Below are 22,504 nucleotides of genomic sequence, written 5' to 3'. Positions count from 1 at the left end.
CTATATCCTATAGCTGCCATATAACTGAACGATTCGAAATGCCATAACTTTGGTGTTTTTAAAGTTAGGAAGTTTGGATTTTTTATGAGTATTAAGAATGCATCATAGGAATAATTTTGGAGAATATTATTATAGAGAATTCTGCAAGGGTATATCAACTTCGGCTCCGCCCGAAGTTAGCTTTCCTTTCTTGTTTATTTATTTATTTATCTATCAAAAGATCTGACATAAATAGTATAATTTGCTTTCTAATCACAAATAAAATAAAAAAATGTAAGTTTTCGTTTATTATTTTTATTAAACATAATTTAATCAGACTCTTTAACTTAAACCACATTTACATTTGTTTGTGTAGTAGTTTCCATCGACTCGGACCTAGTTTGAATTAGTATAGATACCGGAATACCGAATTCGGATTCTTCTGAAGTGGAAGATAACATGCGATCTTGTTGAACGACATTGTCGCCCACTGTGGTTGGTGTTTCTGTCGTTTCTGGGTTGAAAGTTACTGGTTCATCGGTTGTTGAGTCTGCTTCTTGGTTTTCTAAATCATTTGTTGATATTTCGATTGGTAAAAGTGTTGTAATTTCTGTTTTCTCTGTTAAAGTGGTCCCCGAATCATCGGTGCTTAATAAAGGTTTCAATGTAATGACATTTTTGGTACTCTCATCCACCTTGAAGGTATAATCTGTGGTTCCTTGTTCTAAAATTTGCGTTGAAATTTTTTCCAACTCCGGTATTGATTTTTCCGTTGTTTCGACTTCTTTAATTTTCTCAATCTTTCCGGTTTCTATTTGAATTGTTGTAGTATCCATATCAACAGTTGTCTCTTCAGGTACTGTGGTTAATACGTTACGATCTTGACTTTCCTGTTCTGTTTTGTTATTGTCAGGAAAAGTTATGTTTTTTACTGAGGAATCTTCATCTGTAGTAATACTGGCATTCTCCGAATTTGTTTGAAATATCTCTGCTTCCATTGTAGTTAATTTTTTTTCTAACTCCGGTATTGCTTTTTCTCTTGTTTCGAATTCCTCCATTTTCTCAATCTTTCCGGTTTCTATTTGAATAGTTGTTGTATCCATATCTTCGGGAACTGTGGTTAATACCTTAAGATCTTGACTTTCCGGTTCTATTTTGTTATTGTCAGTATAAATTATGGTCTTCTGCAAGGAACCATCAACTGCAGTAGTATTGGCTTTCTCTGAATTGGCTTGAACTATTTCTGATTCAATAGAAGTAACATCTTTATGAATTAAATTCGCTACTGTTGTTTTTTCATCGTGGACTGGTTCATCATTTAGTATTGTCTGATTTACTGTGGAGTTTATTTTACTTATTTTTACATCACTATTGCTTACGTTTTTCTTTTGCTGCGGTGCGACTTGGCTGATGTTCAAATTCATGATAGTATTTGCATTTGCTAAACTGGGTTTCTCGATTATCGCTGTTCCCTTGTTTTTGGAAGTAAATGGCCGACGATTTAAAGTGCTCGAGTTAGTTTTGTTTGTTGTACTTGTAGTTTTAATTACCTTTCGTTTACTTATCTGTTGATCAACTAACACATTTGGTCTGTGTTTTTGGGAATTAGTCACTGTTCTTCTGTTCTTATTTGATGTGTTTATTCTGTTGTTCAGATTGATTCTTTTGCGATTGGAAAAAGGGGAAGCAATTGTTTTTTTGCGGTTAGGGTTTTTGTGGTTTTGGGTCAGTTGCGAACTAGTTTTTAGAACCTTAATTTGATTGGAATTTGCCCGAAAAGGCTGCGGTGCCTTAGGTTTGGTTGCTTTTTTAATGGCCTTTCTGTTATCGGGTTTTGATGGTGGGTTTTCATTGCTTGAACTGCCCGTTGTGGTTTCATTTTTGGGCGGTTTGACCTCAGTAATTGCTGGTAGGTAAATGATTGTTGGACGTTGCTTCTGGCGATGTTCAGAGTACTTTCCTGGAGAACCTGGTGGGCCAATGGGCCCGGGAAAGCCAGGATAACCCGGTCTGCCCCTTCTTCCACGTTCGCCACTTTCTCCACGATCTCCTTTTTCACCCGGCGCACCTTCCTCACCTGAAAGGCCAGGTACTCCTGGTGGACCCGGAGGTCCTGGAGGTCCTGGACGGCACTGACAATTTGACTGAGATCCAAAGTAAATAGAAGAACCTATCGTTTCAGGACTGTAATAGTACAGGTCATAGTTTTTGTAATGTGGTTTCTTCGCTTTTGGTCGAGAATCTGTTCTAACTGGCTGAACTGGGCTTAAAGACCAAGATCCATCGCAGTAAGTAGATATGGCTATAATACAATGAAAATAAAATAAAAGCTGGCTAGTTTCTTAAACTCAGATTTTCGCTTGGCTCACCTGATAACAGCAGAACCGCGAGCAACCTCATGATGAGGCCCTACATTCGAGAATGAACACCTGTTTGTCTCAGAACTCATCTTATATAGACTCCTAAAAGTTCGGTGAGACTATAACGGGTTAATTGGAAAGACGTAAAATTCAAATCGCAGATCTCAGATCTCAATGATTTAGCATATTTTTAACACCAGAGTGGTCCAATTTTATAGGCTTGGTACGTTGATGTCAGAAAAAATAGTTTTTATTGGAGAAGTTGTAGATTTTTTTAAAATTTCAATACAACACAAAATCTAAGTGTATTACTGTGATCTTACTTATTTTTATTTAGTAATTTATTTATTTAGTTATGTAAATGAACACTTTGGTTTTCTATCTGGACTCTGCTCTATTTCTGCACCCATTGTATTATTTTTTATAGATCAATAAAAAGAGATACCGCCAAAATAGAATGTTTTGCCTTATTTGCTTTTATAGATATTAAGGTTTGTTTTTTTTGGTAGTCATACAAATTGATTTTAAGTAGCGAAATTCGAGATGACAGACGAAAAATTCTTGATGACAATAAAGTAGTGGATCAATTAGATGCATGGAATCGTTAAACAATCTGTCTGTGAAATTTATGTTATTTATGATCTAATAATGTTAATTTTAATGTTGGGATAACCTATTTTTTCTATTTTGATGTTTTGTGGCCCGATGTCATGTTTTTATGTTACTTAAAATAAAAAACTTCCTTCAGGTTACCATGAGTTTATGTAGTAATTGCTAATTTGTATTTAAGATCTTAAAAAAGGCGACAAACACTTTTACTTGTCCGGCTGATAAGCTTAAACAATATCCTATTGTATTGTCAAACTCATTCGTTCGTCATTGATTTAACTATTTTATTTCTTTGTGATTTCACTTTTCACATGTCTTTGCCCATTGTTAATTTATATAAAAGCCCACAAAGCCAAATAAATTTCTTGGAACAACGGAACTATTTCGCCAGTAAACAAAAAGCTAGTTTATTGCGAATTTATTAAAATTTGTATGCCATACAGTTTCGATAATGATCTTATAGCAGAATAAACTCCAAAAAATTTTACAACTCTTGGCGTATCAAATAATAAGATTGCATTTACCCAAAGTGAAATGTCGATTAAATTCATCTAAAACATAGAACTTATTCCCTTAAAATGTTTTTTAAGCCAAAATAAATTAAAAACAGGACTCTATATACACAGAAAAAGCTCACATTCTTCACACCTTTCACTGGTATTGAAAACTCAGCTTATTGCAAGGAAAAACACAGCAAAAGTTACATAATTAATTTTTTTTATTCTCGTGAATCATTGGTTGGTTTACGTGTTTACTGTTCATAGGCATAAATGTGAAACGGGTTTCTAGGAGTTCCAATGGCCAGGATAATGGGACTTTTATTGGATCGCTCCTCGATTGCATCGCCATCGAAAGCGTTATCCTCCATGAAAGTTCCCACCTGATCCTCCGTATCAGGCTGTTCTTCTATGGCTTCTTCATCAACGCCTTGTCCTACATAGTTTTCAGCAGCAAAATTTGTATTCTCCTCATTAGCTTCTTCAGCGGAATCGAGAGATGACATATTGTCCACGGTGTTGTCTATATAGCCAATATAGCCTGCATTATCGGGTTCCGTTTCCGAATCAGAAGACTCATAGGGTGTTTCTTCCTCGCCCTCCATGAAGTCATTATCATCGATAATGTTCGCGACGATCTCTACCTCTTCATCCAGGAAGTCCAGATCAACGCGGGGGACTTGCTCTCCACCGCCCTCTGGTTTGTGGGGTTTTGGTGAATGATGAGTTCCATTATGCCAGGGGTGATGATGGGACGGTGAACTGTGTCCTCCGTCTCCGCTGTGATGGGAGGAATGGTGGTGGCTATGGCCTCCGTGATTGTGCGGGGGAGGATGATGGTTGTGCCCGTCATCTCCACCGCCGTGATGATGGGAGGGATGATTGTGGTTATGGCCTCCGTTATTGTGCGAGGGATGATGGTGGTGCTCATGCCCACCGTTGTTGTGGGAGGGATGGTGATGGTGATGATGTCCCTTGTCCCAGCCATCGTGCGGATAGTGTGGTGGGTAAGGCGGCGGATAAGGCCCTGGTTGATTGTGGCCTCCATGCCCGCCATTGTGGGGTGGATACGGATAATGACCGCCCTTATCGTGTCCTGGTGGATAGTAGTGATGATGGTGTCCGCCCTTGTCTCCCTTGTCTCCGCCTTTATGACCCTTGTCTCCCTTGTGTCCTGTTGGCCATGGTATTGGCACGGGAATCCAAGGAAATTGAGATCCTGGTCCTGGATATGGTCCTGGATAGGGTCCTGGATATGGTCCTGGTGGGGGGTACGGATATGGTGGGTACGGTGGGTACGATGCTGGTGGCGGGGGAGGTGGAGGGGGATATGTGCTGCCTGGGGGTCCAGGTGGTCCAGGAGGTCCCGAACCTGCAATCGAAGCAAATAACAAATGAAGAGTAAAACTTTTAATATTGCTATTACTATTAGTATTAGAGCATTATAAAAAAATGAATTTTTAATTGTTTTGTTCCAAAGATGTATTGATCGTTTAAATCAATAATTACATTCTTGATCTAAGGATTTGTTTGTATAATGACATTTAAACTAATATCCATAGTCAAAATTAGAAGTTGAAGGTTTAAAATTCACTTACCCGGTGGACCTGGCGGTCCAGGAGGGCCCTTGGATCCTTTGTGGTGACCACCCTTTTCAGGGGTTGGGACAGGAATGGGAAATATAATTGGAGGAGGAATAATGGGTGGTTGTGGGTGGTGGTGATGATGCGATGGGTGCGCTGGTGGCGGTGGAGGTGGCGGTGGTGGTGGTGGAGGCGGAGGTGTGGGTGAGTGGTGGTGGTGATGATGACCATGATCGTGATCGTGGTGATCATTTCTAGATTTGTGACCAGGTGGTCCGGGTATTCCTGGTGGTCCGACAGGTCCCGGGAGCCCTGGTAATCCGTAATGACCTCGCTCGCCCTTCTCGCCCCGTTCACCCTTAGCCCCACTGTGCCCCTTGGAACCCTGCTGTCCAGGTATTCCTGGTAGGCCAGGAGGGCCCGGAGGTCCTGGTGGTCCCGGTGGACAGCTGCAGTGCTGCGGTGGAGGAGGCGGGGGAGCCGGTGGTGGCGGGTAATAGTGCTGCGGTGGCAGTTTGTAGATCACACTTTGTGCTGGTGCCGGAGCCGGAGCTGGTTGGAGAGCGGCTATCAGCCTGCCCGTCTCGGGACTTGGGTTCTTGGCAATCGCCAGGCTAAAAGCCAAGCCTGGAAATAAAACAAAAAGTCCATTTAGACATCATCTCAATCCAGCCAACACTAGATCCATCGGGGGAATCCTTTACCGAGCCAGAAAATCACTGCGAACAGTCTCATGGCGAAATGGCATCTGCTGCCTTTCGCCAGCGGATAGATCACTTTTATACCGCACTATGAACTGTTAATCTCGTATGCACACTTTGTTTAAATCACTTTCATTAATCTAGATTCCATAGAACCGTTATATCATGTCCATTCAGAAATCTGCTCGCCAAATCTCTCGGCAAATATGCAAACCTGGTCGATGTTCTCCCTTAACTTATGTAAATTTATGAGCATTCAAAAAATGGACCGCCTCTGATGTATTAATATGTAAACTCGCATATGAATACAGAAGACAGTATCCAAAAAAGAACAAATTTTTTGTTGTAGATTGTTTAGCTTTACGATTCGAATCAACAATGAGTCAAAGATGCCAGACAAAAAGCGTTTTGTCTCTTAATTGGCCGTTTCTATCAAGTTGTTCACACCTTGGTCGCGCGCCTACATATGATTAACCCCGATCAATCGAAGCGAACCCAAAGTCATCGAAAGTGTAAAGGTTTTCGGAATCGGCTATTCTTTATCTTCCCATATTGCGTAAGAAGAGGGCATGCCTGGATATTGTTCTTGAACTTCGACGTTAATCCGATGGTTTATGCCCCTGCGTTGTGTCGTTACTAACAAACATGAACTCACAAGTGCAGTGTTGATAATTGTGTTATTAAAAGCGCGAATTCTGACTTTAAGTATTTTTAGAAACGCTTTTGGTGATAAAAGTAAAGTTTTATAAAGCTAATTGGGAAATAAAGAGGCGTAACAAAAAGGCACTGGGCCTGTTTGGTAAAATGCGACCACCAGTATCGCCCATACTCGACCATTATGGTCTTAGACCCTTGAACGTAGGGGATTATGGGGAAAGCCTCAAGGCAACGAAGCTATAATATAGTTTTAAGGGTAATTCGATGCTTCTTAAAAACTTGATGTAACTATAACATTGTATTAGCGTAGGGGCAACAAAATTATTATCGGTTAACTTTTTTATCCTGTCAAAACAAAAATTACCCTTGTGGTGACGATGGGTTCGATGGGCAAATGACAATGGTCGATTATAAGTAGTTCGGAACTTAATAGGTCACATATGGGAAAACTTTTGAATAAAGTCTTAAAGGGGCATTATATTTAAACATCAATTTTTAAATGGTAAGGTCTTTATTTCTGTACATCAGTTTGGGAAATTATTATACAAAGGGTAGGGGCGATTGCATTTATGATTATGTTACTGATTAAGCTAAAGGTATTTTGTATTCAACTAGTTAATAATAGATCGCCGATCAAAGTGCCGGGAATCACTTCTTTCCGTAATGAACGGACGGATCTACCGCGGCATATGGCTTTTGATCAATCCACTTGGTGAGGTCGACTTGTGGAATATTCGAGCACGGCATGATGGGATTCCTAGAACAAATGGGTAGTTTTAAAGTCATCCAATTCAATTTATTTAAGGTCTACTTACGAATGGGAGACAGTCCTGAAAGCCTCGGGCTGCATAGATGAAATGTGGTTGCCATTGTCGCACAGTAAACGAGCCATACTCGCCTTTCGCAGTTCTTCCAGTTGATCTAAGGAGGAATAGGTTAATCAACTTTGAAGTTAAACAGGTTATTTGTTTTCAATTACCGGGAGTGAATCCGGTGAGTTTGTCTCCATTCTCGAAGAAGAACCGATCGCCCACACGGGTTCGGTAGAATTGTTCGGTCAGGATGCAAAGGAAGGTGGGTCCTGCCAACGCTCCGGCCACGTGGGCCTCCAACGAGGCGCCCACAGTCAGGTCCACGTCTTCGTGACTTAAGTACAGCGACTTCAGTTTCTCCAGAATGGGGGGGCTGATCAGGTCACCGTACTCCTCCCACGAATGGGCTCGCCTAAGTCCGCAGAATTCCCTCATGTCGTTGTAGGAGGCCAAGCCGTGATCGCGATTGCGCTGAATGTCCAGAGAACGCAGATCCGAGCCGAAAGGCATGTTCCTTCTGAACAGGAAGTGCTTGATCTGCGTAAAGACATTTCGTTGGTGAGATAAGTTATGTGGATTTGACAATTGTGATCCCCACCTGTCTATCAAAGTTGATATCCGTCAGCTCCTCAGGCTGTGTGGCATGTCCTCTGGTCAGGGAATCGAAGTTATCTCCCACCTCGATAATGCCGGGACGGTTGAACCAGTCGCTGAGGGTCAGGGATCCGAGAACTTGTCGCAGCTCAGACAGCAGACTGCAATGATATTTTTAAAATAAAATGTGAAATATTTTACATTTTAATAAAAGATTAAAATTATTTTAATTATAATTCAGGACCTTTCTGTGGCAATTATTCAGATAGCTTACATCATATTACATTACATTTATTTATTATTTATTTATTACATTTCATATTATTAGCAATTTCAACAAATCTTTTGAAAAAAGTTTTTTAATTCGGATTAGTTATTCAGGTAGTTATTTATGAATGTTAAGGTGCTTACATAAACACATATTAAAAGTCAAATCTTTTTAATCTTAATTTTGGCTGTCGTTATTAAACCATATTTTTAAATATTTAAAGAGTCGGGTTAGAATTCTAATCGCTTTAGCCTTTAATGTAAAGAAAATCTATGCTTACTCTAAACGACCTTCAATCTGGGAGTGGAAGTATCTGAAAGCGGCCGTAGCATGTTCATTCAGCACGGACGGATCGATGTTATGATCGAAGTCGTTGATATAGCTTCCAGACGGAGCCTTGTAGATCAGTCGGTTCTTGAGCATGTTTTCGCCCCCTAAGAAGATGGGCAGCCATTCGTAGTAACTGATTTGTTGGTACTGGGCAATGTTGATCTTGCGCGCCTCCTGGAACAGCGTGCGATCATCGTAGTGCGGATTCAAAGCCGACAAGTGGTCCGCAATGCGGTTGTGCTCACGCAGTAGGATCGTCTGGAGGATGGCCAACCCCGGGTTCTGGTTGACCCTCACATCTCCGGAGCGGTAGCACACCTCGCTGGCATCCACGGCATCACAATCGCCGGTGACATTTCGGGAAAGGGGCATCCACTTGGCGCCATTACGCTCCTCCACGATCATCCGACCGCCCTGGAACTCGCGGATATCGCTGTTCTGCTGAATGGAATTGCCGTAGACCAGCGAGAGATCCAAGTAGGAGGTGACCACCGTGATCTGCTCCGCCGGACCGCCGCGATACTGACAATTGCTGTCCCGATCCGTCAGGGTGCGCACAAAATTGAGGCACTCGGTGCCCACTTGGGAGTAGGCTGGATCGTGGGGCGGCACAATAATGGCGAAGCAGGTCTTGTGGGCGGTGTCCAAGCCAATCAATCGTCCATCGTCAGTGCAGCAACGCGTGGGATGTTTTTCTGGGAATAGTGTAGATTGTGATATAGTAGGATTAGGGATACAGATCGTATCTACTCACTCGACTGCGTGCCTCCCGCCTGCATGCTCATGTCGTGGGTCATGATCTGGCCCCACTGCATGTTATGGAGCGTGTACTCTGGATCGGGTACATCCTGCTCCCCGAAAGCCACCAGTGAGACGAGTCGGGCACTGGGCAGTTCGTCTCCTGTCACAGATCTTGTGGGTGCCGATATACCGTCAGCATACTTTGGTGTCAGCAGGCGACCATACCTGAAGCGAATATTAGTTATAATAACATGCTGAACGGGAGGTTACTTTCAAGTAGTTACCTGGAGTTGGCCACTCCCAAGCCAGGACGCTCGAGGTGATTGCAGGATCCGTCCAGCGTGCGGTAGGAAGTCTTCTCGCAAACTGCAGGTGGAGCAGCACATGACACTTGACCAGCAGTGGGAAAACTGTAACCGTAGGCTGAAACTGGAGGACTTGCAGGTGATGAAAATGGATGCTGAGGAGCTGGTGATGTGGGAAGGCTATTCCTAAGAGAAATTTAAACAGTGTAATTACAGGACAAATGAAAGAAAGTTCCCCAAGCTTACCCAATCACATAAGGAGCTGAGCCTTGGAGGTAACTAAATCCATGATAATTGGGAAAAGATGGCTGAGGATGATTGTGGACTATTTGGTAGCCCGAGGAAACTTTTAGGCCGAATGCACTCGAGACGAATCCCAAAAGGGCCAAGAGCAGAAGATCTCGTGCCCTGATCATCTGAAATTATAAATTGTTTTTACATTAGAATTTATCTTCAGTTAGTGCTAAATACCATAAAATACAACGAAATCAACGCTTATTTTTTATTTTACTTATTGTTATCTAGACTTTCTTACCTATTGCCATTTAAATATCAACAGTCAAGGTTAGAATTAAATAAATAAAATAATAAAATTGTTATAAAACGATAAACGCCGAGCATAAATCCTCAATATGCTATATACTTGCCCCTAAGACAAGATTATTGATCAACAATTCGATTCAAAGCAATGAAAAGGAAAGAATTCTGCTTACAGAAATTCTTGAGTATTTTTTTGCGAGGTATTTTCCTTTCCTGTGCGGAGCAAGACATATTAATCATGAATATTGTAGTCCAAGGTCTGCGCCATTTACGGCCACCGACAATCTTTCGATATGGCATCCTGAACTACATGGGAAAAAGTTGTTAGCACACCTAACACATTCAGCAATTTACGTGTTGCTGGTATGGTAACCCACATAAAAACCAAACTTTTTGCAGAGGTACCTGCTTTTGGCCAAAAGAGCATACTTTGTATGTATCCCATCGGCTGGTTGAAGCCAACACTACCGACTTGGACACGCTGGACACATTGGACACATTTCATGTTCGCCGGCTGCAGACGGCAAGTGAACTACAACTGGATCGTTTTGCATTTTTTTGCGGCAGCCGATCGATCTGGACTCCGGCTCCTTTGGCTCACATATGGTCACAACAGGTTTCATCACCGTTTTGGTGCGCATTCATTATTATTTATTGCGACATTTTAGTACGAACATGTTCATTGCTCAGGCCATGCTATCTGGCTATTATGTGTACTATATGGTATTGGCCCAAACCAAACCCCGAGCTTAAATCTGAGCACAATGAAACGGATTCAGATTCGTGTGCTCGGCGTGCAAGCGTGAAAAGTCTCATAATTGTTTTATGGCAACGGCATATTTGACCAATTTGCAAGCTACTTATGTAAACAGACCGAATCGACAGTAATGGTTAGCTTTACATAATGAATTTGTCTGCGGCCCCGTTCTGCCGACTAAGCCAAGCCATTCCCAACCTTTTCCACAAAAGGCCAGCTGCAGTCGCATGCAAATCCGCATCCATCGGCAGCCGTGGCAGAAACCACACAAAATAAAACAAAGCCAGCCTCTGTCAATGTTTTAATTGCCTGCCGTGCAGAACAATGGGCCAGACAACAATTCGAGTTCGTGCCATGAGTCTTACACTTTCCTGGACCCTGGGTCTCAAATAGATCGGTCGATTGGAAGTGGCCCTCTCCAGGAAACCCACGCCTACACTTCTAATAAATAATGCTATCGAGAAGCCCTTAATTACTTAATTTCTTAATTACTTAATTTTTAAATCAATTTTAAAAAATGTTGCAATTGGTGTAACGAAATCTTAATTACCTTACCCAACTACCTTTTATTAACTTCTTTGTTTCATATACTAATACGGATATATAAAAAGCCTGTTAACATTACCCGGAAGTGTTACATTTAACCTTATGTTAATTATCTGTTCTTAATTGGCAATGGAGTTTTTTCTAAATAATTTTACTTTACATTTGTAATTTGGGTAAGTGAACTAGCTTACTAACTCATTTATAATGTTTTGCTGAGTGCATCTCTGGGGTTTCTAAATTCGAATGGGGTCAGCGAGTGATTGGAGCCGATGATTGGCTGGATTTTAAAACCACAACGCCAACGTCGCCGCTTGTCAATAGGAAAGAGCGCCGGGTACTCGGGTCTCAATTTGAATTTGAATTGCAGTCTCAGGCGGACACGCCAAGGCAATCCATTTGCAAGTTAGCACAGAAAACAGCAGCCGTTGGTCACGGCCGTCATCCACATTGTTGATCTTAATGAGCAGCAACTAAGCACGAATGACTGGGACATAAAAATATTTGATATTGCTATCGCTGAAATCTGTAACAGAACACAAGAACGCGCTCAAAGATCTAGGCGATATTTGAATCGTTTAGATGCACATGTCTGGGTTATAACGGACACAAGAATAATGCCGACAGATATGGCATGGCTATGATCTAACTTACCATGCAGTCCCTTTCTAAAAAATTAATGCATGCATTTATTTTTATCGACCACAATAGCCACAAATTCTTCAAGCTAAGACTTGACTGCAAGAACTTTAGTCTACTTGAAAAAAAATCCAATTTAAATCAATAATTGAACAATCCATACGTTTTAAGACTGTTAAAAATGTAATTTTTAAGAACATCAGAACCTTTTGAGCAGACTTTATAACTAGAAACCAAAATACAATTACCTAAAAAAAATTACTTGCACACAAAATATAAATTGTAAGTACTTAAGAAGAAGAAGTTATAATAATCCAAATCAGAAATGTTAAAAAAGCTTGGCTTCTTCAATAATTTTTCAAAGAAACTTATTGTGCCTTTGAACCCTAACTTTTTTGAACTTTTCTAACTCCAACTTCATTAAATAAATAGTTTCAATCCCTTAGACCTAAATTTCACCACAATCTCTGCATATTTTATTGCAACTATTACCTGCTGGCTTAAATTGTAGCCCGAAAGTTTGGCTTAAAGAATCGGCAAGACTAACCCAATGATCTCTTCAGAGCTAACCATTAAAATACTTTTAGTACAACTGAATTTTTGGTTGAAACCATAAATAATGTACAACTCCAAAGTCTGCAAACTTTGATTTATGATTGGTTTTGATTGACTTTCCCTAAATTAAGAGCGTATACCAAAAAGTGAGTAATGGGTTTTTAAACTACTTGGCAACAATAGATCGATTGATGGAAATAAAACCGTTGCGTCATGTTTGCGGAAAGGGCTCAATTGGTTTCGGCCATGTCCATATTTTTTTGCACTCTTTATCTTTTGATAATTTCACGATTGACATAGACCATACGTAATAGAGCCATGCACTTACATGTGCAGGTGCACCCAAACCCAAACTTCATCAGAAAAGTGGGCTTCCATCAAAGGCGCGTTTAACTTGGCCAGATCCAGAGCCGAAAGTGGCAAACTCGAGCAAATTTTTTACGACTTTAACGACTTCTAATTAAAAACGAATTCATATCCCGAGCTATTTGGTGATCATTAAAGTGTAAAATAGTGCACGGGACGCCGTGCTGCCGTGATTGATTTATTGGCTGACTATGGTCCATATATAAATATAAGCCCATGTCCATATAAGACCTACAAGACCACTATAACCGGAGAGCGACAACATCATTGCAATCGGAGCACGAAGGAGGCATGAAAAACGCGCCGGGGCTACGTGGCGTGCACACAAATCGAGGACATTCCGATTTGTCCGACCGATACAGTAACAAGCACTAATTGAAATGGCCATTTAAAAGGAAAGTGTCCCAAGCATGGGGCACCTAAAAGTGGCGCCCATGGATTGAATTGGTGGCCCATCAGAAGCTGTCAGTGGCCTGGAATTTTTGTTTTACGGGTCCCCGGCTGTCGTAACACTCGAAATCCGCGCGTTAATTACAAAATGTGTGTGAGCTGTTTCAAATCAAAAATTTATGCAAGGCTATGCCAGCTTTTTGTCAAAAGGCCGTCAATATGCAATTTCATAGCCAATAGCCTCATGTGATTTACGTAACCAGTTAGATCACATGATCTCCGGGGGATCGAGATCTCGTGCCCAGGCCCACGGTCTTGAAACTCCGCCTGGTCACCTGGTCTCTTGGCCACTTGGCCACTGCCGGCGAATATTTGTGTCTGCTGAATTTGGCAGCCATTTGGATGTTTTCACACATGCCAAATGCAATTTGCAATCGCCTTAGATGCGATGCACTAATTGATTCTTTACTGTCTTGCGTCCATTTCGGTGGACCAGTTCTGTTCCAAGTGGTTACTATTTTTGGATGGTTATTATTTTTACGTTTTGGCCTGATGCAAATTAAAATTGTCCGTCAAGTGCTTCGGATTTTTGCGATTTTATCGACTTTTTACGGCTTCCCATTAATTTATCTTGGTGATCTTAACGACAAACTCTGAATGCTGATTTTTATCTTGTGGCGCAACATATTTTTCAATTTCGGTAAAGAGATTAACACTTTATCATTTTAACTATTGAAAACTAGTTTACATCTGTAGCAAAATTTATTTTACTCGATGTCAGCAGTTTTATACAGTTTCTTAATGGTTGCCGCTTATATTTGTTGTTTATTTTTTTGAATTTCTTATAACAAGTTTTAAATGATGTTTCTTTTTTCGGTTATAAAATTCAGTCTTCTCTTTTCATTTTTGATTTTATGACTAGTTTACACCGTCATTATTTTTATACCTAATAAACCTGAACTGATTTTAAGCGGATTTACTTAATTTTTGAATGAACTAAGACGATATAATAACTTAGCAAGGTTTCAAAAACAATTTAAGCCAATACCTTGAATTAACTTGATTAACTTAAGCTTTAATTATTAATTGTCTGGTTTTAACTGAGTAAACGAAGTATAAATATTAACATTATCCCATTTTACAATTAATTTTCCAAAGCGTTAGTTTAAGAGCAAAAAGTTTCGTTTTTATAATAGTTGTTTTAAAAAATTGACATGTTTTTAGTTTATGTACTGTAAACGATTTGATTAAGCAACGGTCCAATTGCCTACGTCAAATTGATATAGCGAGTCGGTTGGCAAAGGTACATATTTCTAACAAATTCATCTTACAAATTGGGACAATAAAAGACAGCTCAAAACTATAAAAAGTGAATTTTTTCTTGAACAACCCCCTGATATCTATATTATTAAATAGTACTTTAACGGTCTAAATTCAAACCCATATTGGTATATTTCGGTATGTGAACAGGGCGGTATCTTTGAGCGCCCTGCCAGCGGTCACACTACTGCGCCACATGTGAGAACCGCTCATTAAGCAACAGTTGTTTTTCGAGGCTTCTCTTGCAATTACGTTTAATTACCCTCCGGTTTTTTGTGATTAGACAGAGAATTATACCCCAAAGATGGCCAGCAACTACGAGGGCTACAAGTCGCCGCTGAGCACCCGGTACGCCAGCAAGGAGATGCAGTTCCTGTTCAGCGACCAAAACAAGTTCTCCACCTGGCGGCGGCTGTGGGTGTGGCTGGCGAGGGCGGAGAGCAGCCTGGGACTGGAGATCAGCGACTCCCAGATCGCCGAGATGGAGCTCCAGATCAGCAACATTGATTTCGAGGCGGCAGCCGCCGAGGAGCGCCTCACGCGCCACGACGTGATGGCCCATGTCCATGTCTTCGCCAAACAGTGTCCATCCGCCGCTCCGGTGATCCATCTGGGGGCCACCTCGTGCTACGTGGGCGACAACACGGACCTGATTGTGCTGCGAGATGCCCTCAAACTGCTGCTGCCGCGGGTGGCCAGCGTGATAGCACGACTCAGCCAGTTCGCCCAGAGCTACAAAGATCAGCCCACACTGGGATTCACCCATCTCCAGCCGGCCCAGCTGACCACGGTGGGCAAGCGAGCGTGCCTGTGGATCCAGGACTTGATCATGGACGAGCGGGCGCTGTCACGCTGTCTGGAAGATCTGCGCTTCCGGGGAGTCAAGGGAACCACTGGTACCCAGGCCTCGTTTCTGCAACTCTTCAACGGCGATGGAGAGAAGGTGAAGCAGCTAGATCAGTTGGTCACCGAGCTGGCCGGTTTTAAGAAGGCCTACGCTGTGACCGGGCAAACATACTCCCGGAAAGTGGATGTGGAGATCGTGGCCGCTCTTTCCAGCCTGGGCACCACCATCCACAAAATGTGCTCCGATCTGCGCATCCTGGCCTCTCGCAAGGAACTGGAGGAGCCCTTCGAGAGCACCCAAATTGGATCTTCGGCCATGCCGTATAAGCGGAATCCCATGCGCTCGGAGCGCTGCTGCGCCCTGGCCCGTCACCTTATCACCTTGTTCAGCAGTGCCGCAAACACCCATGCCACTCAGTGGCTGGAGCGCACCCTGGATGACTCGGCCAACCGGAGGTTGACCCTTTCCGAGTCCTTCCTGGCTGCCGATGCCGCTCTGCTCACTCTGCTGAACATCTCGCAGGGACTGGTGGTCTACCCGAAGGTGATTGAAAGGCACATTGCCCAGGAACTGCCTTTCATGTCCACGGAGAACATTATCATGGCCATGGTAAAGGCGGGCGGAGATCGGCAGGTGTGTCACGAGAAGATTCGCGTGCTGTCTCAGGAGGCTGGAGCCCAGGTGAAGCAGCACGGCAAGGACAACGATCTGGTGGACCGAGTTCGCAAGGACCCGTACTTTTCTCCCATTCTGGAGCAACTGGACACCATACTGGATGCCAAGACCTTCACTGGACGAGCTAGCGACCAGGTGGGCGAGTTCGTCAAGGAGGAGGTGGAGCCCGTGCTGGCACGCTACTCGGAAGCCCTGAAGAGCGTTCAAGACGTCAAGCTGAACATCTAGACGCCTATTATGTTGCCCTGTTTTAATCCCAGAGAGTTTGATTTCGTAAATTACACGTACATTCGCACCTAATCAACTGCGTCAGCCACTGGTGCAGTCAACATTATCGCAATAGACTCAATGGGTCGATGGCAGTCAGACCCCCGTCGTGATTTGTCTTTCTGTTTTTGTTTTGCCAGCTTATTCACAATTAAAAAAAAAACCACAAGCCTCGAATCGAACTCGAGCCGACGTTCTTGATCTGAGTAAACATATTTGCCGCCTGTGCCTTTGACTCAGGCTTTGCCTTTCGCCACTCGGACTGACATATCACGACTCCAATGCTGCCACCACAGTAGGTCTCTGGGTCCCATGCTGTTGCTTTACTTTTAATTATACAACATATAAACATAAAACATATCCAAGTGCTGAGAATTCTGTTGGGAGTCGCATTTCTTAAACAGTTGCTACTGTTTCTAAGCTGGCAACTATCTTATGCTTATGATCTTTTCCCCTTATTAACATTTTTTTAAAGTGACATCAAATGTAATATAATAATAAAAGTATACGACCGTATAAAAGTAAATGTGCAACGAATATAAGGTAATCTAAAAAGTCTCGCTTTTTGCTGTTGCCAAATGGATTATCACATCTAATGACGGCATTCAAATCAACTAAGATCGCATGGGGTTATTCACCGTGTAAAAATGGGAACTGATATGAGAGAGAGTTTGAAATTTGTTTAAAATGTTTATATTTCCCAATTGATTTTTAATATAAAATCTATACATTTATTGTGAATTTTCAATGATAATAAAAAATGTATTTAAAAAACTATTAACCAATATTTATATCAGCTCGAATCAAACAAACTTTAAATTAATAGTTTATTAGCTGTTAATAGATTTGCTTCTCTGCCATTGGTGGCCATAACATTTTAATCAACCTGACGACAACCGGCTTCAAGTTTCCTTTTTGGTCGGACTGATGGCTATGAAATGATGAGCCGAACGTGAGCTGCACTTGTGCGAACGATGTGAGACAAGCACTTCGACTAATTAAGCTCAGTGTCGCGCCATGTAAAACAAAGAAATACACCAGAGACAAGACAGCGTTTTATGATCCGCTACCTGGTTGAATATTGTATTGACTGGCTGCAATTAAATCTAATGTAATTACAATGGTCCGGTTAACACGCAAAGTACGGCAGTGACAATGCCAACCAGAGCAGGGAAAAGTCTTGCAATAAGCTTGAGGCATACGAAAACGGAAGCTACCAAAGACAATTCGTCGTGGGGCACGCGAGATATGTGCAATTGCTTCATTATATCGCACTCGCAAATGTGTTACTGCAATGTCGGCTCGTTTTTCTGGATGTGCTTTCACGCAATCTTTGCAAAGACCGCCGCCCTTATTTAATCGCATTCCCAGCACCATTAATCGTTCGCGACCTTCTTGCCTGGGATTAAGATTATGATATCTGTAGGATTATAATGGTGTCTGTGTCTGCGGCGGAGGAAATCGGAAAGCGAGGAAAGCTTATCTCGGGCCTCGCCGACAAGTCGTGCCACCAACTACGACAGAAGCCCCGTGAATCAGCTAACCGACGAGCGGTTACGGACCGACTGAAGTGGTAATGGGGGCCAATTATGGACGGACCACGATGCCAGTTGCTGCCGTTGACCGTTGCAACAGCGTTGTTTTCGGGGACGGAGACCTTGACTTTGAAACCGACACCGAAATCGAGGCAAATTCGTTTCCAGAGTCTTGCTGCAGGTGGAATTGGCAAACTGGTTGAGCGCGAATCGGAGATAGCTTTCTTCGGCCTGCATTCAGATCGGTTAAGATCGATTGGATCAATGGAGTTCGCCGACTGCAATTGGGATTAAGTCATGACAATCGTCTTGCATTACCACCCGTGTAATCGTGTCTAATCCGTTATGCAAAAGGAATTTCAATATGTAAACAGATTTGATTGCTGTCAAGTAAGCTCGGCTAGTGCAGGGATTATTTTTATTTCGGAACGTTAAATAGTTACGAACAACTATAGTTCATATATGAACGGCTGCACTTTCAGTTTTAGGTCGAGGCAGGTGTTTTTCTGTTAAATTTACCTAAATTATTGTAAGTTGGCAAGTTGTTTTCTAATTAAAAAGTCTACCAAAAATAAATTATTTAGTTATCCTTGAAAAATTTATTGAAATATTCCTAATGATTAAAATTACTGTTTTGTTTTATGCCAGATTAAGAGAATAAAAACTTAATTTAAATGTACTGTATTAGACTATAATAAATGTTGTAAAATCCGATGCACAGTAGAGATCCTGAGCCTTTTGGTAAATGGCCACATATTTTGAAAGTCTGTGGTCATCAGCCGCATTCCACAAACTCCGTAGCTAATTAATTATGCGATTGTTTAATTCGTTCGGGTAATTGCAATAATTGCCCGAGTTTGAGGGGTGCTTGTGGTTCTTGGGCCAAAAACCTGCCATGTGGGGTGCGCACGCGCCGCTCTGTCTGCCATGAAGGAGTCCAAAGCAATTTCAGACAGCGCCTTCGATTTGGCAAGCCAACTTAAGCACGAGCTCGGGTGCAACGCCCGTAAAAACGCCCACTTCTCTAGGTGACCAGTAGCTATTTCTCAAGTTATTTTTAGCCATTTTAATGCGTAGCATACGAAATATTTATTTTAATTAGGTGAGGTTTTACTATCGTTAGTCTCTCCTGGTAGTTAACTGGATTGCTCACGTATTTCTGGAGCGTATCGATATATGTAACTGGATTGTCCTAATTATGGCTAAGTATGGTGTGGCTAAGTTGAACACCAGAAGTGAATTATGCATATATCGCCCAATTATGTGCAACTAAACTAATTGGAATGGGGCTGTCGTAGCTGTTTCTTGTTTTCAGGTGATATAAAATAGTTCCCAAACTAATATCTGCCATTGTTGGAGATGTCGTGACTCGGAGCGCAGGTCTCATTATTTCCTATACAATAATTTAATTTTATGTGAGATCGACCGACTAAGACGGATACAACACCTGTCAAATTTACATACCTGCGACCCAAAGATCGTAAATGACTTCTGGGTTTTAGCTAAATGCCAGCTTGAAAACCGTATCGTTAAGACCACCAGGTGAATGGCAAGTCGTCAAATGCAACAACATGTATGAAAGTATTAAGGCACACGTCATATTGGCTGCGTTTGCATAACAGGCTTAAGATTCCAATCGAGAGAGAAAGTGAAGCCCGTAAACGTAATAAGTCATGACCGATCGAAAACCTGATCCAAATGATCGATTTAAATGTTCTAGATGAATAATTTACCGAGTGCCGAATGGACAGAAGAAAGGAAAATGAATTGTCCATCACGTAGAGCATATATCACAGCTGTCAGAGACGGAGATTTATATCAAAGTACTAAAGCCGAATCCAAAAACACGAACTCAGAATGCAATAAATAGAAATCAATTCGAGGCATTCAAAGGCCGCAGCGGGTGCTGATCAATGTGGTTTTTGCTTTTTGGTTTTTGGTCGACTGGAAACCTTTGCCGAAAGACCAGTAACGGAAACCTGAAGGTCGTTCGCATTGGATCTCAAAATAATTGTCTTGCTTGTAATTAAAAGATTTGTTACTTTCAACGCAACGCTTGGGTCAGTTGTTTACCGCTAACGGCATAAAGCGGATTTAAATCACAACGTTTGACCGTAATTTATATTAAAATGTGTAATTTAGAGCAGTCTTGCAAACCGGTATGTGCTTTAAGTACGTGGATCTATTGAGCTTCATAATTGGTCATTAATTAAACAACTCATTTCGTTTCAAAACCAAAGCTGTTAAAAGATATAGGTAATTTGCACAAACGTTGGCGTAATGACGATTCATTAAATAAATGTCCTTTCCTTAAGCAAATAAAATAAGTTATTTTTAATTAAGGTTTTTTATTTGTTGATTGCCGAATTTGGATCACTTGAAGCTATTATATTGAAATCAGTGCATAAGAGAAACTTTGTGCAAATGCGGTTACTTATTTTCGGATTGGAGATAAATCTAATTAACCTCCGACTTAAATCATTAAAATTGATTTAAACAAAACTGCTTTGATGCAAATCTATTATATTTCGTAATTTTCAATTTTGGTACCCTTATAAATAAACAGTGATCAGATTGTGGTTTCCCTTTTACAGAAAGAAATCATTAACTTTTAATCTCATTTATTTTATTGATTTTCTAAAGTTTTTTGGGGACTTATGGGTTGCAAGTGGAAATGATTGATAGCAAAAAATATTTAGAACAGGTTTGATTAAAACAAATTTAAATATTTTTAACTGGGTTCCTAATTTTGGTCACAATACGTATTTTTAGATTTTGTTGCCCTTATTTCGAGCCAGATGAAATAAACATTGTTTAAAGTGTTTTTTTTTTATTTATTTACTGAACTTCTAAAGTATGGCTTGAAAAAAAATGATAATAAATATAAATATTTTTGATCAAAACAAAAAGTATGATTTTAAACAAAGTATTACAACTTTTACTTAAAATGCAAATAAAAGTTGAAAAGAACACAAAGCCCAAAGTTATTATCTTATTTGCCAATAAAAAAAATATATAATATTGTTTATTGTGAAATGTTTTAAAGCAGTTTGTTTTTATATACGTCGGAGTAATGTGTTTTATGATAAAAATGCACCTAATCACTTTCCTTTAAATAGAGGTTAAAGTCACTTAATCGATTATTTGAAGTTTGATTTATTACTTTGTTATCAATTTAAAGTTTTTGGGAATCTGAGATTGTCTTGCAGGTTTGTTAGGTCATATAATTGTTGTGTATATTCACTGCTATTAAATTGCGTTACCGCACTTTTCGCAGAAACCATACTTACAGTAGCTTCAAGCGAATATCCTTTCTCCCGTCGATTAATCAACAATTTGTTTGCGAATACAATGTAGTTCTTTCACTTTTATTGCCTATGATTTTGGTGAAGGGGCCGGAGGGGTATTCCCTCGTGGTACTCAAACACCGTATTTACAATCCACCAATTTCGAGTGCGCAATCGCGAATTCCACGCTGAGGTGAGCAAATTGCTTCGAATTATGTTGGTTTTCGCGATTACTATTGACGTGAAAACAGTTCACAGTTTAATTAGCTTTGCACCTGCCCACAAAATTGGGGGCTTAGCGCTAATGCTAATCCGTGGACGATTAAATTGGATGTGTACTGCACTGCAGTACTGTGGTACTGTGGTTCGGATCGGTTGGTTAACTGTGGCAAGGCCCAAGGCGAACTAAGTGCGCTGCCGCTGAATTTGGGCCTTTTATAACGAATCCGCCGCGCTGCGCCTGCGCAAACGTTGGCGTTAGCGTTTGGGAGCCGTATATCCGCGGAGAGCAGGCCGGTTCCACTGTACTTGTATCTGCGAGTGTGTAAATCAAACCTCTGCCTGCTTTTTGCTCTCTGCTCCAATTTAATAGCGCTATTGAAAACGCTGCCTTATGCTTTATGTAATTTATGTTCGGACGGTTGTCTCTTTTGGCCAGGACTTGCATATCTTGAGTATGTTTAACCTGTGCCTAATGTTATTGGTTATTGGTCTCTATCGACCGGGTGATCAGGCGATCAGACATCGTGTGACCTTTTTAAGTGCCTACTTCTGTAATGTGGGGACACAGCTGTGACCTAGAAAGCTTTTCTTTCGAAAATGTTTCGCCACCAACGTCTTGAGTGTGTCACTGGCTCTGCGTGACCGTCGTTATGGCTAATTGTTTTCATTAATTAAACATTGGGGCCGTCCTAGAGCTTAATGTACAATAATGGGGACATAGTTCAGTATGCAACGTGTTTTGTGGGATTGCAACAGTTGAGAAATGCAGTGAGTCCACCACACCAAAAAATAAATCTAAAGGGGCTATGAGACTACCAGCTTTTAAATCATTTGACACCACCAAAGCTTAATTAAAATGTTTGGTTTTATTGATATTTATACCCGTTACTCGTAGAGTAAAAGGGTATATTGTATTCGTGCAAAAGTATGTAACAGCTAGAAGGAAGCGTTTCCGACCCTATAAAGTATATATATTCTTGATCAGGGTCACTAGCCGAGTCGATATAGCCATGTCCGTCTGTCCGTCTGTCCGTCTGTCCGTCTGTCTGTCTGTATGTCCGTATGAACGCTGAGATCTCGGAAACTATAAAAGCTAGAAGATTGGCATTTTGCATGCAGATTCTA

At 41.3% G+C, this 22,504-nt stretch overlaps 3 protein-coding genes across 3 annotated transcripts; 1 reads left to right on the top strand and 2 right to left on the bottom strand.

Moving 5' to 3' along the window:
- Nucleotides 1-298: 298 nt before the first annotated feature.
- Nucleotides 299-5,763, bottom strand: LOC108053604. The gene is made up of 5 exons (XM_017136307.2): nucleotides 5,733-5,763; nucleotides 5,044-5,655; nucleotides 3,703-4,817; nucleotides 2,349-2,388; nucleotides 299-2,281 (listed from the first exon to the last, which is right to left on the bottom strand). Exons 1-5 carry the CDS (start codon nucleotides 5,761-5,763, stop codon nucleotides 327-329), a joined length of 3,753 nt encoding a protein of 1,250 aa, XP_016991796.2. The 3' UTR covers nucleotides 299-326.
- A 1,130-nt stretch (nucleotides 5,764-6,893) lies between these two features.
- LOC108053605 (peroxidase) lies at nucleotides 6,894-21,551 on the bottom strand. Its single transcript, XM_017136308.2, has 9 exons — nucleotides 21,161-21,551; nucleotides 9,683-9,852; nucleotides 9,416-9,622; nucleotides 9,145-9,356; nucleotides 8,341-9,085; nucleotides 7,797-7,953; nucleotides 7,366-7,735; nucleotides 7,202-7,307; nucleotides 6,894-7,143 (listed from the first exon to the last, which is right to left on the bottom strand). The coding sequence occupies exons 2-9, from the start codon at nucleotides 9,850-9,852 to the stop codon at nucleotides 7,035-7,037; spliced, it is 2,076 nt and encodes a 691-aa protein (XP_016991797.1). The 5' UTR covers nucleotides 21,161-21,551; the 3' UTR covers nucleotides 6,894-7,034.
- LOC108053606 (adenylosuccinate lyase) lies at nucleotides 14,751-17,112 on the top strand. Its single transcript, XM_017136310.2, has one exon. It carries the CDS (start codon nucleotides 14,851-14,853, stop codon nucleotides 16,294-16,296), a length of 1,446 nt encoding a protein of 481 aa, XP_016991799.1. The 5' UTR covers nucleotides 14,751-14,850; the 3' UTR covers nucleotides 16,297-17,112.
- Nucleotides 21,552-22,504: the final 953 nt, after the last annotated feature.

This window comes from Drosophila rhopaloa, unplaced genomic scaffold (genome assembly GCF_018152115.1).
Source record: "Drosophila rhopaloa isolate 14029-0021.01 unplaced genomic scaffold, ASM1815211v1 contig_155, whole genome shotgun sequence".
Classification (NCBI taxonomy): Eukaryota; Metazoa; Arthropoda; class Insecta; order Diptera; family Drosophilidae; genus Drosophila; species Drosophila rhopaloa.
Note: the sequence above shows the minus strand (reverse complement) of the source record. Positions and strands in the feature narration are given on the sequence as shown.

Excerpts from the sequence above, each read along its gene's own strand:
- LOC108053604 (XM_017136307.2), bottom strand. The coding sequence starts at position 5,763 with ATGAGACTGTTCGCAGTGATTTTCTGGCTCG. Across the intron at positions 4,818-5,043 it reads TGGACCGCCAGGTCCACCGG|GTTCGGGACCTCCTGGACCA; the intron begins GTAAGTGAATTT and ends CTTCGATTGCAG. Across the intron at positions 2,282-2,348 it reads CGCGGTTCTGCTGTTATCAG|CCATATCTACTTACTGCGAT; the intron begins GTGAGCCAAGCG and ends ATTGTATTATAG.
- LOC108053605 (XM_017136308.2), bottom strand. The coding sequence starts at position 9,852 with ATGATCAGGGCACGAGATCTTCTGCTCTTGGCCCTTTTGGGATTCGTC. Across the intron at positions 7,954-8,340 it reads CAGATTGAAGGTCGTTTAGA|TCTGCTGTCTGAGCTGCGAC; the intron begins GTAAGCATAGAT and ends ATATCATTGCAG. Across the intron at positions 7,736-7,796 it reads ATATCAACTTTGATAGACAG|ATCAAGCACTTCCTGTTCAG; the intron begins GTGGGGATCACA and ends GTCTTTACGCAG.
- LOC108053606 (XM_017136310.2), top strand. The coding sequence starts at position 14,851 with ATGGCCAGCAACTACGAGGGCTACAAGTCGCCGCTGAGCACCCGGTAC.